Source organism: Protobothrops mucrosquamatus, unplaced genomic scaffold (genome assembly GCF_001527695.2).
Source record: "Protobothrops mucrosquamatus isolate PMUCROS unplaced genomic scaffold, P.Mucros_1.0 scaffold235, whole genome shotgun sequence".
Lineage (NCBI taxonomy): Eukaryota > Metazoa > Chordata > Lepidosauria > Squamata > Viperidae > Protobothrops > Protobothrops mucrosquamatus.
Genome location: NW_015386586.1, coordinates 97,181 through 115,553, shown reverse-complemented (window position 1 = coordinate 115,553; position 18,373 = coordinate 97,181). Strand labels below are relative to the sequence as shown.

At 42.2% G+C, this 18,373-nt stretch overlaps 1 protein-coding gene across 1 annotated transcript in view; it reads left to right on the top strand.

The window, feature by feature from the left end:
- LOC107285997 (obscurin) overlaps positions 1 to 18,373 on the top strand; it is a 190,237-nt gene that overhangs the window by 116,071 nt on the left and 55,793 nt on the right. The window contains exons 58-60 of the mRNA XM_029283797.1: positions 145 to 414; positions 12,627 to 12,899; positions 14,636 to 14,908. Of these exons, the coding sequence (XP_029139630.1) occupies positions 145 to 414; positions 12,627 to 12,899; positions 14,636 to 14,908 (816 nt within the window). The remainder of the gene's footprint in view (positions 1 to 144; positions 415 to 12,626; positions 12,900 to 14,635; positions 14,909 to 18,373) is intronic.

Genomic DNA, 18,373 nt, shown 5'->3' with positions numbered 1-18,373 from the left:
TCTGCAATCCCCACTTCCTTGCAGCACTGATGATATTAACTAATTGGGTCATGAAACGTCTGCAAAAATATAGCAGGATGTAACAATGGGATGTAAATTCCCAGGGAAACAAATGAAATAAAAACTTCTCTCTTTGAATTGTAGAAATACCAGCCACCATAGAAGAAAAATTGAAAGACCTCACCCTTCTTGAAGGAGAGGATGCTATGTTTCGCTGTGTGGTTTCTTGTGAGAAGGCCAAAAATGTGCAATGGAGTTTGGCAGGTGTGCCTCTGCAATCCAATGAAATGAACCAAATTGCCATGGAAGGCAAAATTCACACGCTCATTCTCCGAAAAGTCACCCTTGAAGACTCCAGCACCATCAGTTTCCAAGTTGGTCAGAATTCAACACAGGCTCAGTTATTGGTGCAAGGTAAGTTAGTCAGTCGTTCAGATGGACCTTGATCTTCCACAGGTACAACCATGGGAAGATGTGGATCAAAAAAAATCAAGATGAGGTTGGCAATCACGATAGTAGTAGTAGTAGTAATAGTAGTAGTAGGAGGAGGAGGAGGAGGAAAGGAAGGAAGGAAGGAAGGAAGGAAGGAAGGGAAGGAAGGAAGGGAGAGGGGGAGAGGGAGGGGGAGGAAGAGAACAACTGTGGAGTCCATGACAATGGACTGAACTTTGTTGTTTTCTAGCAGACATTTCACCCTAACTCTAACCCTAACCCAATTAGGTAGCGTCATCAATGCTTGAAGGGACTGGGGTTGCTCTCTCTCTCTTTATATACAAGTGGTTTACCCTGCCAGTGTAATGTTCTTGGTGATTTCTTGATTAGGCTGTTATTTACTAATAGCTAGTTTGTCTGAGTTGATATTTCCTTGATTGGGGCATTGTTTACTTCTTGATTTTTGATCCAGTGTCAACCTTGTTATTAATTTTGGCTCATCTGAGAATTGATTGCTGGCAAGGAGTTATTGTGATCGTTTAGCTTTTTGATCCTCACTTTTGAATGGTGTGTAGATGTCCTTTATCTCATTGTGCCTGTTGATGGCCAATTTGTCTGAATGCCAGTCTTCCAAGAATTCTCTAGCATTTGGGGGCTTGGCTTGTTCTAGGATGCTGATATTTTCCCAGTTACTGTGTCCAATTAAGGAGTTTTCATTGTGTCTTCTGAAGGGCTGTTGGTGTTGATGGATGCATTTTGCGATCTTTTGCCTGGTTGTCCTACACAGTGGCCATTACAGCTCTTATATTGTATAGGTAGTCCATGACCTATGACCACAATCGAGCCCAAAATTTATGAGAAATTTGTTAAGTGAAATTTGCCTCATTTTACAAACTTTCTTGCCACAGTTGTTAAGTGAATTACTGTAGTTCAGTTAGTAACTTATTTGCTAAATGAATCTGCCTCTCCTCGTTGACTTTGCTTGTCAGAATGTTACCAAAATAGACCACATGACTGCAACCATCACAAATATGAGTCACTTGCGAAGCTTCTGAATTTTGATCATGTGACATTAGGGGTGTTGCAATGGTTGTGTGAAAAGTCATAAGTAACTTTTTTCAAAGCCATTATAACTTTGAAACGTTCACTAAACAAATTGTTGTAAGTTGAAGTCTACCTGTACATTGGAGATGACTTTTACAGTCTATATGCTCAATAAAAGTCTCTTCTGCCTCTCTGTAGTTGCACCAATAACCTTCCTAAAAAAACTGGAGAATGCAGAAATAGACGAAAACGGCATGGCAACCTTCCGCTGTGAGCTTTCCAAACCTGGGATCCCAGTGGAGTGGAGAAAGGGATCATCCCTGATCCAGCCCAGCCAGAAGTTTGAAGTTAAGATTGAAGGCAATGCCTACACTTTGATCATCCATGATGTGGTCCCAGAAGACTCAGGAGAATATATCTGCATTGCAGCTGACAAGAAAACCACCGCCAAGCTAAAAGTTAAAGGTGAGTGTAGCCATTGGAGAACTACAGGTACTCCTCAACCTATGATCATAATTGAGCCCAAAATTTATGTTGTTAAGTGAGAAATTTGTTAAGCGAGTTTTGGCCCATTTTACGACTTTTTTGCCACATTTGTTAAGCGAATCACTGCAGTTGGTAAGGCCACACCTGGAATACAGCATGCAGGTTTGGTCGCCACGACAGAAAAAAGATGTTGGGACTTTAGAAAGAGTGCAGAGAAGAGCAACAAAGATGATCAGGGGACTGGAGGCTAAAACATATAAAGAACGGTTGCTGGAATTGGGTATGTCTAGTTTAATGAAGAGAAGGACTAGGGTGACATGATAGCAATGTTCCAGTATTTGAGAGGCTGCCATAAAGAAGAGGGAGTCAAGTTATTCTCCAAAGCACCTGAAGGCAGAACAAGAAGCAACAGATGGAAACTAATCAAGGAGAGAACCAACCTAGAACTAAGGAGAAATTTCCTGACAGTGAGAACAATTTGCCACCAGAAGTTGTGAGTGCTCCATCTCTGGAGGTTTTCAAGAAAAGATTGGACAGCCATTTGTCTAAAATGGTATAGGGTCTCCTGTTTGAGCAGGGGGTTGGACTACTAGAGGATCTCCAAGGTATCCTTCAACTCTGTTATTTTATGATTCTATTCTCCAAAGCACCAGAAAACAAGACAAGAAACAATGGATGGAAACAAATCAGGGAGAGAAGCAACCTGGAACTAAGGAGAAATTTCCTGACAGTGAGAACAATTAATCAGTGGAACGACTTGTCTCCAGAAGTTGTGGGTGCTCCATCACTGGAGGGTTTTAAGAAGAGACTGGACAGCCATTTGTCTGAAATGGTATAGGGTCTCCTGCTTGAGGAGGGGGTTGGACTAGAAGACCTCGAATGTGCCTTCCCACTCTGTTATTCTGTGATCTGGTTGGTGGGCTGTCACTCAACAAGGTCTCTTTTAGTGTCTGCCTCTCTTTCAGCTTTGCCGGTGCTCTTCAAGCGAGGTTTACAGAGCAAGGAGGTTGAAGTAGGGAACACTGTGTCCTTGTGTTGTGAGTTGTCCAAGCCGATGGTACCTGTGGTATGGAAAAAAGGAAACACCAAGCTTCAGTTGAGTGAGAAGTATGAGATCAGACAAGAAGGGAACTTTGCCGAGCTTCTCATTTATGATCTGGAAGTTCAGGACGACGGCGATTATACCTGCCATTCAGGAGACCAGCAGACCACTGCCACCGTGAAGGTCAAAGGTAGGGAATGTTGCGCAACTTCCAGCGACATCTACAGCAGACATATCAAACATAAGGCTCGGGGGCCGGATGAGGCCCGCAAAGTGGTTTCATGTGGCCTGCGAAGCCATCCTGGAAACAGTGAGGGAACGGCCCCCTCTGCCTTGGCCCCGGCCCAGGCCGGCCGGGAGCCAATGTACAATTTTGTGGTGGCCATCTGTGCTGAAACGCATTCAGTCTTAGCTCCATAAGGCCCTCTAAAACAGTGAGGAACCAGCCCCTGCTGCGTCGCCCCCGCCCCCTGGGTGCATGCTGGGGAGGTGTCACCCTCTGTGAGGAATGAAGAAATGGACCATGCCTTGGCGTTTGCCCCGGTCCCACCCCCTTCTGCCAGAGACCCTCAGATCTGTCCCACTCCTGCCCAGCCCCCCCATAGGTACCCTTGACACGAACGAGGTAGATCTGGCCATGCCCACTCAGTAGGCCACACCCACTCCATCCACGCCCACCCAGTAGGCCGCACCCATCCTGGCCACACCCACCTGGCCCCCCAAGGGCAACCGCAATGCTGATGCGGCCCTCAATGAAATTGAGTTTGACACCCCTGCTCTATAGAGTATTTGTAGCTTGGGGTTGAACTGTGAAGTCTTTTGTGCTCTCTGAGTTTGGTTGTTTTCTCCAATGTATGAATTTGATGGGAATTATACCGATAGTCGTCAACTTACAATCACAATTGGTACCAGGATTTCCACTGCTGAGCTTGATAGTTGTTAAGTGAGTCAAGCCTATTCTATAACCTTTTTTGTCAGGGTTGTTAAGTGAACCAGTGAGACTGTTAAGTAAATCAAGTAATCATTAAGCAAATCTGCTTCCCCCAATGATTTTGCTTATTGGAAGCCAGCTAGGAAGATCATAAATGGTGATAAATGGGACCATGGGTTGTTGCAACTTTTGTAAATATTTGCCTGTTGCCTAGCACCCAATTTTGGTATGGATGTTGTGACAGTCATAAGTGTGAGGACCAGTCATCCATCACTCCTTTCAGTGCTGTTGTAACTTTGATTAACTTTAGTGCTAAACAAACGGCTGTAATTTGAGGACTACCTATAGACTGAGCACAGGTACAACAAGATCCAGAGATAATCTGTACAAATGGGGCTATCCAGTCGCTTCTGCTCTTTGAGATTGTGGTGACATGAAGACAACAACACATTTGGGCCCTGATTGGTGTTCACTTAAGGACCTCACGGCAGCATGGCAGAACACAAATGATGTTTATGGGCAAAATCTGTTTAGCTTGTACATATTTTAATCTTGTATTTTATTTTTTAAATTTTATGTCCTTGACTTAGTGATGGTTCAAAGTTACATTGTCATTGAAAAAAGTGACTTATGGCCATTTTTTACATTTACAACCGTTGCAGCATTCCCATGGTCAGGTGATCAAAATTTGGAAACTTGGCAACTGACTCTTACTTATGACAGTTGTGGTGTTCTGGGGTTAGGTGATCCCCTTTTCTGACAAGCAAAGTCAATGGGGAAGCCAGATTCACTCGGCAAACATGTTACTAACTTAACAACTGCAGTGGTTCACTTAACAATGGTGGCAAAAAAGTCATAAAATAGGGCAAATCTCACATGTCTCTCTAAGCAACAAAAATTTGGGGCTGAATTTAGGTCATAAGTTGAGGACTATCTGTAGTATGCCTTATTTTCATTGTGATGCTTCTGACACAAAAAAAACCAAACCTGTAGAGGTATCATTTAATGTCTGCAAAGGGCTTTGGAGGCATCACAACACTTTTGTTTCATTTCTCCCTGGTAGTGTTACCCATCTTTTTTGAAGAAGGATTACAGAACATTGAGTTGGAAACCGGAGGGAAAGCTGTCCTGTGTGGCAAGATCTCAAGTCCCGACACACCCATTGAGTGGCGGAAAGGGTCCCTCATTCTGCGGCCCGGCGCCAAGTACGAGATGAAGCAGAGGGGCACCACGGTTGAGCTGATCATCCATGACGTGGAACCGGAGGATTGTGGATCATACACGTGCAGCACTGGAGACGAGCTGTCCACAGCCTCGGTATATGTACAAGGTGCGTCCCTAGTTCTTATCTGTATTTTGTACAGCCAGTTGATTTGATGTTGTCAACCTCATCAACAGAGAGATAGTATCAAGATCTTGTAAAGTATTAGGGCGGATTTATACTGCACTGGGTAAGACCACACTTGGAATGCTGTGTCCTGTTGTGGTCACCAAATTTACAAAAAAAGATGGAGACTCCAGAAGGGGTGTAAGGGCAGAGCAATAAAGATGATCAGGGGGTAGGGGGCTAAAGCATATGATGAATGGTTGCAGGAACTGTGTAATGAAGAGAAGGACTAGGGGTGACATGATAGCAGTCTTCAAATATTTGAAGCGTTGCAACGAAGAAGGGGGGGTCAACTTATTCTCCAAAGCATCTGAAAGCAAGACAAGAAGTAACAAATGGAAACTAATCAGGGAGAGAAGCAACCTGGAATTAAGGAGAAACTTCCTAACAGGGAGGACAATTAACCAGTGGAACAGCTTGCCTCCAGAAGTTGTGGGTGATCCAACATGGAGATTTTAAAGAAGAGATTGGACAACCATTTGTCCAGAATGGAATAGAGTCTCCTCCTCAAGGAGAGGGTTGAACTAAAAGACCTCTAAGATGTCTTCCAACTCTGTTATTCTGTCATTCTATTCTCCAAAGCACCTGAGGAGAGGATAAGAAGCAACAGGGTGGAAGATTATCAAAGAGAAATCCAACCTAGAAGTAAGGAGACATTTCCTATCAGTGATAACAATTAGTGGACCTTGACATAGGCTATTATTCCATTGCTACATAGACTAGGGCAGTGATGGCGAACCTTTTAGAGGCTGAGTGCCCAAACTGCAACCCAAAACCCACATGCATCGTCGAGTGCCGGGTGGGTGTGGCCCATTGGGTGGGCATGGCCAATTGGGTGGGCATGGCTGCGGTGGTAACGGCAGACTGGGTGGGACTAAAAAGTTCAATCAATCAATTCCGACTTTGTGAGAACTTTTTTTTTCCCCGCGAGAAGTTGAAATTGACTGATTGAACCTAAAGTGAAAAGGTTTTATAAAACCCAGCTGAAGGCCTAGGACTGGGGCGATGACGCCCGTGCCCACAGAGAGGGCTCTGAGTGCCACCTCTGGCACCCGTGTCATAGGTTCGCCACCACTGGAATAGGGAATTCCTTTTTATTTTCAAGTTTTTAAGGGCAAGTTATTTCTATACATGAAAGTGAAACTTACGCATCTGTTTTGTGCCTTTTCCTGTTATTAAACTAGGTTTGGAGGCAAATCAATCTTTCTAACATAGTCACTGGGAAGTTCAGTAGATCTGAAAAATGAACGATCGCAAATGAAATATCTCTTTAGTGTGTAAATCATCGTTGTACAGATGACTAACATGTAGGATGCTTACTGCAGTTTGCTTCTGCAGTTCTGGTGTGAGATTGCTTTAAAAAAGGGATTAATGTGTGATTTTGGGTGATTTTGAAAAGTTAAGCTTAGAGCTGTATCGTGCCGACTTTGTGAAAAATCAGAACAGAAATAAAAAAGATAATATGATGACAGGTAGTCCGCAACTTACCGTATTTTCCGGCGTATAAGACTGGGCGTATAAGACGACCCCCCAACTTTTCCAGTTAAAATATAGAGTTTGAGCAAGAGAGAGAGGGGGGGGGGAGAGAACTTGATGAGTAATATGCCAAACCACAAGTGTAAAGGAATAAAATAGAATACCCGTATTTTCTGGCTTATAAGACAACTGGGCGTATAAGACGACCCCCGACTTTTGAGAAGATTTTCAGGGTTTAGAAAGTCATCTTATAATCCGGAAAATACGAGTATAACCAAAATTGACCCGTTTGCTAAGCAAGGCAGTTGCTAAGTGAGGTGCCCCTGATTTATAATTTTTTTTGCCATGGTTGTTAAGTGAATCACTGCTGTTGTTAAGTGAATCGCATGGTTGTTAAGTGAATCCAGCTTTTCTCACCAATTTTGCTTATCAGAAGCTGATTGGGAAGGTCATAAAAGGTAATACATGATGCTGGAATACTGGTTCGCAAGCATCTGAATTTTGTTATCACGTGACAATGGGGATACTGCAATGGTCATAAATGCTAGGACCAGTCATAAGTCACTTTTTTCAGTGTCGTTGTAACTTTGGTCACTAAACAAATGGGTGTAAGATGAGGACTCCTGTACTTTTGTAGCTTTCAGAGTAAGTTTGCAGAGTTTTAATCTTGGGTGCTAATTTTGCAACATCTCTCCTTGCGAAACGTTTCATGTTGTCAGATGAGTAGGAACACAAAGACAGTCCGTTTTCACACCTCCGTTGCATGCATTCTCTTCCTCTGTTACACAGAAGAGGAAATACAGATAGTTTCTGGTTTAAAGAACACGGATATTTTTGCCGGGGAATCGGCTACTTTTATCTGCGAGCTCTCCCGATCTGGAACACAAAAGGCACAGTGGTGGCTGGACGGCTCCCCTCTTCACAACAGCCCTGCAAATCAAATCTCGATGCAAGATGGGACCATTCACACGCTGACCTTAAAAGACCTGGGTCTCAATGATTCAGGAACAGTGATCTTCCGAGCAGGTTCTCTGATATCCTCGGCTAAATTATTAATCAAAGGTATTTCAGGCTTTCCGTGTCAGGCGACCACCATGCTGCGCTTGTTCCTTTGTCACTGGACTCCTAACCAATTCCTGCAAAACAGCTCCTGGAAGGAATGCATTAACCACTAGGCACCACCACCTTAAGCACAATCCTGTACCTTACTCACTGTCCTTGGAAGATATTTATTTATTTCTTAAATTTATATGCTGCCTGCCTCGCTAATCTGAAGTGATTCTGGAAGGCTTACAATGGCATGTAATAGATTTAGGAGCATCTGTGCTTTCCCGTTGCTGGATCTGCCGAACTGTCATAAATATTGGCGGCATAAAAGTTTAATAAATAAAATAAATGCGTATCTGGTTTTAGGTGCTTCTGGAAACTTTTGCAGGGCAGATGAAACGATTTTGACAAAATGGTTTTCAGTTCAATTTTGTTTGGTGGTTGTCATTTGCGAGTGAGCCAGTCACGAATAGGGTCTCTTGATAGCAAGAGGGACAGCATACAAATTTAATTAATAACAAAATATAGCCACAGGCAAAGGTGATTCAAACGGGAGATTTTCAGAGATGCATAAATATCCATCTGAGCACAGTAACTAATTCAGGTATAGTATTGTCAGTAGATAGTCCTCGGCTTACGACCACCATTGGGATCAGATCACATGACCCCTGGAACATTGCAATTGTCTTAAATATGAACCAGTTGCGAAGCATCTGAATGTTGATCACATGATCATGGGGATGCTGCAACAAATCGTAAGTGCGAGAACCAGTCTAAAGTCACTTTCTTCATTGCTGTGGTAACTTTGAATGGTCACTAAACAAAAGGTTGTAAGTCTAGGACTATGGTGTTAGGAAAAAGGACTTAACCTGGCCAGCTTTGTCAATAGCTCAGCTCCCAGAATTCTCTGCAATCTCCACATTGGCTGAAGAATTCTGGGAGTTGCAGTCCATATTCCTGAGTTAGGCAAAACTGCTTTCAGCCACTCGGTCACTGATGATTTGCTGCCCCCCTTAGCTAACCTATGTGCTTCTATCATTTTCATCGCTGAGCCAAGCAAGCATTAAACCACCTTAGCAAACTAAAGAGTGCTTCTGATCCCTGCTTTCACACAACTCGCTGAGGGTCCTCCTTTAAAAGCAAAAAATATTCCCCCAAGCCTGCACTAACACCTGACCTATCGGTTGACAGATCCGACCATCGAAGTGGTCAGCCCCATGCAGGACCTAACCCTGGAAGAAGACGGGACCGCAGAATTCATCTGCCAATATTCTCGGCCGGTGCAGGCCGTTTGGAAGAAGGATGACCAGCCTCTTTGGGCAGACGGCCAGCGAGTTGTGGTTGAGCAGGACTGGAACGTGGCCAGACTGAAAATCAAGCCGGCTCTTCCTGGTGACACGGGGATTTACTCTTGTGAAGCTGGAGGCACCAAAGTGGAGGCCATGCTTGATGTTCAAGGTGAGGTCAACCACAATGGAAGAAGATGATCATGGGAACACCGCTGCAGCTGACACGAGGCCCAAACCAACTTCCTTTTGGTGACCCATACCAGAATAACAAAATAACAGAGTTGGAAGGGATCTTGGAGGTCTTCTAGCTCACACAGGAGGCTCTATACCATTCCAGACAAATGGCTGTCCAATCTCTTCTTAAAAACCTCCAGTGTTGGAGTACCCACAACCTCTGGAGGCGAAGGCATTCCCCTGGTTAAGCGACTAGCTTTTTGGAAATCAAAGAGCAAGAAGAGATTTTTCGTTACAAAGGGTCCAAATAACAATTTTAGCCGGCATTGGGGAACAGGAAAACCTTATGTAGGAACATAAGCATTCATGCAGGGTTATTGTGGCTCTCTGAGCTTGGTTGTTTTCTTGCAGATGTTTCATGACCCAACTTGGTTACATCTTCAGTGCTAGAAGGGAGTGGGTTTGTGGGGAGGAGGAGGAGGACTGTGAGGTCCTTGGTGTGCTTTGGTTTTTTTGTTGCAGGCATTTCATGACCCAACTAGTTTATATCATCAGTGCTAGAAGGGAGTGGGGTTTGTGGAGAGGAAGAGGAGGAGGAGGACTGTGGGGTCCTTGGTGTGCTGTGAACTTGTTTTTTTTTTGTTGCAGACGTTTCATGACCCAACTAGGTTATATCATCAGTGCTAGAAGGAAGTGGGGTATGTGGAGAGGAGGAGGAGGAGGAGGAGGAGGAGGAGGAGGAAAATGACTGTGGGGTCCTTGGTGCTCTCTGAGCTGGTTGGTTTTCTTGCAGACGTTCCACTAGGTAACATCATCAGTGCTAGAAGCTAGAACGTCCTTCACTTTTAGCACTGATGATGTTACCTAGTTGGGTTGTGAAAACGATCAATTTTCGAGGGCACCAAAGACCCTGCAGTTCAACCCCGAACTACAAATATTATCTTCTATTATTAAGCATTTGTATTAAATTTTTGGGCTCTTAGCTGTCACAAAGAAACTCAGATGATTGATGAGAATTTTGAGGTGATGCAGATTTTAACTTGCCTGCATTTTCCAAACACACTTGGTTTGATTTCTTCTATCTGCCCTTAATTTTGGCAACATACTAACTGCATAAAATAAATTCAGAGAGAACCAGATAGCTGGGAAAATTACTGGCTGAATTTGCATTGCGACCATGAAGAGTTTTCTTAATGCATGTCAGTGTCAGCAATTCAATGGTCCGGTACACAGTTGGAGAACAGGAATCCTGGCCTACCTTGCAAGGCTGTTGTAAGGATAACTCAGCAATGAATTTGAGCAGCCTAAAACATTTTGTAATTGCTCTGTGTCATTGCAAGCTTAATTGTCATCTGCTCTTACTCGGAGCTGAAGCTTTTGAAAGTCATATTTTATTAAATATGTTTTTTTTGTTTGGCTTGTCTACTGATCTGAGGTTATTTAAATTTTTTAATGATTTTATTGCTTGCATTATATTTTTTTAATGCTTGGCTGCCAGGTTGCTTTGAATTCTGTAAAAACACAATGACCCATTTTTAAATAAAGTCACTTGGGTAAAGCTTTGTGATGATAAAAAGAAAGATCAAATTATGCCTTTTATTATGGACATTAAAAAAACATAATTGTACCGCATGCTTCAGGTCATGCTTACAGTCTCTGCACCAGCCAAGATCAAGTAGAGGTTAAGGCACCAGGTTAGAAACCGGGAGACTGTGAGTTCTAGTCCTGCTTTAGGCATGAAAACTGACTGGGGAACTTTAAGCCATTAACCAGGAGACAGTGAGTTCTAGTCCCTCCTTAGGCAGGAAAGCTGGCTGGACAACTTTGAGCCAATCATTAGGCAATGGTAAGTTCTAGTCCAGCCTTAGGCATGAAAGGTGTCTGGGCAACTTTGGACCAGTCACCAGGAGATACTGAATTCTAGTCTCGCCTTAGCCATGAAAGATATCTGGCTGACTTTGGGCCAATCACCAGGAGATGGTGAGTTCTAGTCCCACCATAGGCCCAAAAGCCAGCTGGGTGACTTTGAGCCAGTCCCTCTTTCTCACCCCAGCCCACCTCACAGGGTTATTATGGGGAAAATAGGAGGAGAAGGAGTATTAGATATGTTTGTCGCTTTGAGTTTTTTATAAAAACATAATAAAGGCAAGACATGAACAAACAAACATCTGAGGCTTGAGTTTCACTGGGATTACTCACAGTTCTTTACAGAAATGTTTTTATGGCATAAGAAAAGCATAATTAAAGAGGAAATCTCCATGGGTATCAAAGCAACATGTGCAGTCTGTTGTCACTTCCTTGTGTCCTCATGAACACACACACAGGGTTTACCTTTACTTTTACTCATTGTCACACACAACATTTATGTATGTGTGTGAATGATTTTTTTTTCTTGATTCGAGCCCTTATTTTGCCCTTGATTGAAATCTGGCTGAGCCAAACCTTAGTGTAGGATTACTTCTTCTTTACAATGTTATGATCCTAATTGGCGACATCTGCATAAGGAAGAAAATTCAACAAGGATGCAACCATGAAATTAAACTATGTTTTTTTAAAAATATGTGCAGCATTTGACCCCCCTCTCAGAAGCTCCTAAGTCTGATCCTATTCCTGTGCATTTAGCAATCCAATGAAAACTTTCCCCTGTTCAAAACTCTTAACCTACATCAAAATGAAGGTTGAATTTCAGCTAAAGATGATGGTCACTTCATTTTTTGAATATAACTCAAAAATATTGCAAACAACCAAGTTTGCAATCTGCCTAAAGATATTATATTATGTTATGTTATGTTATAATTTTACAATATATTACATTAATATATAATAATTTCCAGCTAACTTAAATGCTGTATGGGTAGTCCTCAACTACAACTACAATTGAACCCAACATTTATGTTGCTAAGCAAGGCAATTATTAAGTGAGCCATGCTTCATTTTATGACCTTTTTTGCCATGGTTTTTAAGTGAATCCCTGCGATTGTTAAATAAATCAGGCAGCCGTTGAGTGAATCTGGTTTCTCCCTTGATTTTGCTAATCAGGAGCTGTATGAGAAGGTCACAAATGGTGAACACATGACCCTGGGATGCTGTAACCGTCATATCTATGAATTAACTGCAAGCACCTGAATTTTGATCACATGACCGTGGGGATGCTACAACGGTCATGAGAATTGGTCCTAAGTCCCTTTTTCAGTGCTGTTGTAACTTCAAACAGTCTCTAAACAAAGAGTCGCAAGGCGAGGACTATACATATGATGGGAAAGTCAGGGATTGAGGCCTTTTTCTTATTAATTCCATTAATTTGTTTTGTCCTAACAGCCAAGAATACAGTCATCCAGGGCCTTGAGAACGTGGATGCGATGGAAGGAGGGGAAGCCCTTTTTGAATGTTATCTATCCAAACCAGAAATCTACAATTATAACTGGCTGATCGATGATGTGCCGGCAAAAACGTCCGAAAATGTGGAATTGGTTTATTTTGAAAATGGACTCCGCCATCTTCTGCTTCTGAAGAACCTCAAAGTCCAAGACAGCTGCAGGGTTTCTTTCCAAGCGAGCGATGTGGTCACGTCTGCTTTCTTGACCGTCAAAGGTGACAATCAAATATCTTGCTGCACAAAACAATCAGATACAGGTAGTCTTCGACTTATGGCCACAACTGAGCCCAAAATTTCTGTGGCTAAGTGAGACACTTGTTAAGTGAGTTTTGCCCCATTTTACGATCTTTCTTGCCACAGTTGTTAAGTGAATCACCGCAATTGTTAAGTTAGTGACAGGGACTTCCCCATTGACTTTCCTTGTCAGAAGTGACCCCAGGACACTGCAACTGTCACAAATATGAGCCAGTTGCCAAATGTCTGAATTTCGATCACAGGACCATGAGGATGCTGCAATAGTCATTAGTGTGAAAAATGGTCACAATTCTCTTTTTCCAGTGCTGTTGTAATTTTGAGCGCTCATTAAACAAAATGTTGTAAGTCAAAGACTATCTTTCTAAAGCTGCCCATCTCAGTCAATAAGTGTGGATGGCTTACAATTAAAAAGAAAATCACAATTAAAATACTAAAAACATTCTAAGATAATAAAAAACAATAAAAATAATCACAATAAACATGCATAGCAGCCGAGATACTTCACCAGTTAGCAGTACAGCTGGGAAATGGGGTCCATTGTCATGTACAGATCGTCCTCAACTTACAACCATAATGGAGCCCAAAATTTATGTTGCTAAGTGAGATATTTGTTGTTTTACCCCATTTCTTGCTACAACTGTTAAGTGAATCAATGCAGTTGTTACGTTAGTAATATGGCTATTAAGTGAATCTGGCTTCCCCATTGATTTTGCTTGTCAGAAGGTCACAAAAGGGGATCACAAGACCCTGGGACACTACGACCATCATAAATATGAGTTAATTGCCAAGCATCTGAATTTTGATCTTGTCACCATGGAGATGCTGTAACAGTTGTAAGTGTGAAAAACGATAGAATAGAATAGAATAGAATAGAATAGAATAGAATAGAATAGAATAGAATAGAATAGAATAGAATAGAACAGAACAGAATAGAATAGAATAGAATAGAATAGAATAGAATAGAATAGAATAGAATGGAGCTGGAAGGGACCTTGGAGGTCTTCTAGTCCAGCCTCCCGCTCAAGCAGGAGAACGTATACCATCTCAGACAAGTGACTGTCTAGTCTCTTCTTAAAAACCTCCAGTGATGGAGCACCCACAATTTCTGTAGGCAAGCTGTTCCACTGGTTAATTGTCCTCACTGTTAGGAAGTTTCTCCTTAATTCCAGGTTGCTTCTCTCCTTTATCAGTTTCCAACCATTGTTTCTTGTCCTGCCCTCTGGTACTTTGGAGAATAGTTTGATCCCCTCTGCTTTGTGGCAGCCCCCCAAATACTGGAATGCTGCTATCATGTCTCCCCTATTTCTTCTTTTCTTTAGACTAGCCAAACCTAAGTCCTGCAGCCATTCTTTGTATATTTTAGTCTCCAGGCCTTTGATCATCTTAGTTGCTCTTCTTTGAATTTTTTCCAAACTCTCAACATTTTTTTTGTGATATGGTGACCAAAATTGGCTGCAGTATTCCAGGTGTGGTCTTACTAGGGTTTTATAGAGTGGTACTAATACTTCACATGATCATAAGTCCCTTTTTCAGTACTGTTATAACTTAGTACGATCACTAAATGAACTTTTGCATGTTGAGGACTACCTGTATTTCGGTTTTTTATTAATCAGCCTACTTTCCCCCAAAGTTTCCCAAAATCTCAATTTCTTCTTTGCTTTGAAAATATTGATGGTGTCATTTCTGATCGTTTCAGGATGGAGACTGGAATTCCTGCAGCCTCTGACAGATGTCACCGTCTGTGCCGGGGAACAAGCTGTCTTTAGCTGCGTGTTAAGTGAAGCAGTACCTGTTCATGAGATTGCCTGGTATATTAATGACGTAGACATCCAACCAAATGAAAATTGGAAAATTGAAGTCGAAGGAAATACTTATAAACTCATCTTAAAAAAAGCTCAGCTTCTCCACTCTGGGGAGATAACCTTCGCTGCCAGAGATGCTATTGTGTCTGCAAAATTGACCGTCATAGGTAAGTCGGAACAGGTGATTGTTTTCCTGAAATCAGTTTTGATTCATAGGTGGCTAAATGGACACCAATAAGCACAAGACATCAAGCAACTTGCGTACAGGATAGGATTGATGCAAAATGATCAAACTGAACACTAGGCCCTATCTAACAAAATGAAATTCAAGGTAGATAAAAGTAAAGTTTTACACTTGCGTAAGAAAAACCAAATGTACAGGTATAGATTAGGTGAAACCTGGCTTAATGCCAGTAACTGTGAAAGGGATGTTGGAGTCCTAGTGGACAATCCCTTAAACATGAGCCAAGAGTGTGCTGCAGCTGCCAAAAAAGCCAACACACAGTCCTATGATGTAATAACAGAGGGATACAATCAAGATCATGTGAAATTCTAGTACCCCTTTACAAAGCCTTAGTAAGATCATACTTGGAATACTGCATCCAGTTCTGGTCACCATAATACAAAAAAAGATATTAAGACTCTGGAAAGAGTGTAGAGAAGAGCAACAAAGATGATAAGGGGCTGTGAGGCTAAAACATACGAAGAATAGTTGCAGGAATTGGGTATGTCTAGTTTAATAAAAAGAAGGACTAGGGAGAACATGATAGCAGTGTTCCAATATTTGAGGGGTACCTACAGAGAGGGGTCAAACTATTTTCCAAACCACCAATAGGCAAGACAAGAAACAATGGATGGAATCTAACCAAGAGAAGCAACCTAGAACTAAGGAGAAATTTCCTAACGCTGAGAGGAATTAACCAATAGAATAACTTGCATTCAGACGTTGTGGGTGCTCCATAACTGGAGGCTGGACTGGACAACCATTTGTCTAAAATGCTTGAGCAGGGAGTTGGACTAGAAGACCTCCAAGGTCCCTTTCAGCTCTATTATTCTATGTTCTATCTACTAAGTCCTTAACTTAGGATTGATACAAAATGATCCCTTCTGGAGAAAGGAAAGGAAATTGAGGATGACTGCATGAAAAGCAAAGTTGTTCACCACAGTTCAAGGACCGTTTGGATCGTCTGTTGAAACAGAGGGTTTTTCATCTCTTCCCTTGATCCCCTAATCGGTAAAACCTAGATTAAGAGTGATTGTCTCTACTTTACTATCTTCCACAACTTCGGTATCCTTGGGACCCTCCTTCACTAGTACGTTATAATCTTCAGTTGTAATACCTTCGTGTTCGTTATCTTGTGTCAGTTACTAGAGTTTTGGACTTCAAGAGAGCTAATTTCAATAAACTTAGAGAGGGTTTGGGAAGGATTCCATGGATGAGAATCCTCCAGGGGAAAACAACTCAAGAAGTTTGGGAAATTTTGAAAAGTGAGATAATAAAAGCCCAGCCTAGCACAATACCAACAAAGAGGAAAAATAACAGCTCTCAAAAGAAACCAGCATGGCTGCACAAAGAATTCTCTGACAAATTGAAAGATAAAAAGGACAAGTATAGAAAGTGGAAAGAGGGGCACATAACTAAGTCAGAATATCAGCAAATAGCCCGAGCCTGCAAAGATGAAGTGAGGAAAGCCAAGGCTCAAAATGAACTAAGGCTTGCAACCAAAGTCAAAAATAATAAAAAAAGCTCCTTTCAACATGTAAAAAACAAGAAAAAAGTGAAGGAAATGATTGGTCAATTAGTGGGTGAAAGTGGCAAGAAGGTGACAAGCAACAGGGAGAAAGCGGAACTATTTAACTCATTTTTTGCATCTGTCTTTACACAAAGGGAAAAAACAGACCAACCTATCAAAAATAGTGCCATAAAAAATAGAATAGAAACACAAGTTAAGATAGGCAAGAAAATGGTAAGTGAGCACCTGTCCAGCCTAGACGAGTTCAAATCACCAGGACCAGATGGATTACACCCCAAGGTTCTCAAGGAACTGGCAGATGTGATTTCTGAACCACTGAACAATATTTTTCAAAGATCCTGGAGCACTGGGGAACTACCAGAGGACTGGAAAAGAGCTGCTGTAGTTCCCATCCTCAAAAAAGGAAAAAAAATGGACCCAGGAAATTACAGACCTATCAGCCTGACCTCAATACCTGGGAAGATCTTGGAAAAGATAATCAAACAACGAATCAACGAACACCTAGAGGCAAACAAAGTCATTACTAAAAGCCAACATGGGTTTGTCAAAAATAGATAATGCCAGACAAATCTTATTGCATTCTTTGACCAAGTGACAAAATTAGTGGATGAGAGGAATGCTGTGGACATAATTTACTTGGACTTCAGTAAAGCATTTGATAAAGTACATCACAACCTACTACTTGACAAGATAGAAAAATGTGGGGTAGACAGCATCACCACCAGATGGATCCATAGCTGGCTGACCGGCCGTACTCAGCGAGAGGTCCTCAATGGAACCGCATCTAATAATAATAATAATGATAAAGTTGGAAGGGACCTTGGAGGTCATCTAGTCCAACCCCCTGCTCAGGCAGGAAATCCTATACCATTTTGGACAAATGGCTGTCCAGTTTCTTCTTTAAAACTTCCAGTGTTGGTGCATTCACCGCTTCTGGAGGCAGGTTGTTCCACTGGTTAATTGTTCTAACTGTCAGGAAGTTTCTCCTTAGTTCTAGGTTGCTTCTCTCTTTGGTTAGCTTCCACCAGTTGCTCCTTGTCCTGCCTTCAGGCGCTTTGGAAAATAGCTTGACTCCCTCTTCTTTGTGGCAGCCCCTGAGATATTGGAATATTGCTATCATGTCCCCCCTCGTCCTTCTCTTCATTAAACTAGACATACCCAATTCCAGCAACTATTCTTCGTATGTTTTAGCCTCCAGTCCCCTAATCATCTTTGTTGCTCTTCTCTGTACTCTTTCTAGAGTCTCAACATCTTTTTTACATCGTGGTGACCAAAAGTGGATGCAGTATTCCAAGTGTGGCCTTATCAAGGCATTGTAAAGTGGTATTAATACTTCACGTGATCTTGATTCTATTCCTCTGTTAATGCAGCCTAGCACTGTGTTGGCTTTTTTGGCAGCTGCAGCACACTGCTGGCTCATATTTAGGTGATTGTCCACTAGGACTCCGAGATCCCTCTCACAGTTACTACTATTGAGCAAGGTACCCCCTATACTATACCTGTGCATTTGGTTTTTCTTGCTTAAATGTACTTTTTTCACTATTGAATTTCATTTTGTTAGATAGCGCCCAGTGTTCAAGTCTGTCCAGATCCTCCTGTATCCTAAACCTGTCTTCTGGAGTGTTGGCTACATGGAGGGAAGTGTGTAGTGGGGTGCCCCAGGGCTCTGTTCTGGGCCCAGTGCTCTTCAACATCTTCATCAACGATTTGGATGAGGGGATAGATGGGGAACTTATCAAATTTGCTGACGACACGAAGCTGGCAGGAATACCCAACACTCCAGAAGACAGGCTTAGGATACAGAAGGATCTGGACAGACTTGAACACTGGGCGCTATCTAACAAAATGAAATTCAATGGTGAAAAAAGCAAGGTTCTA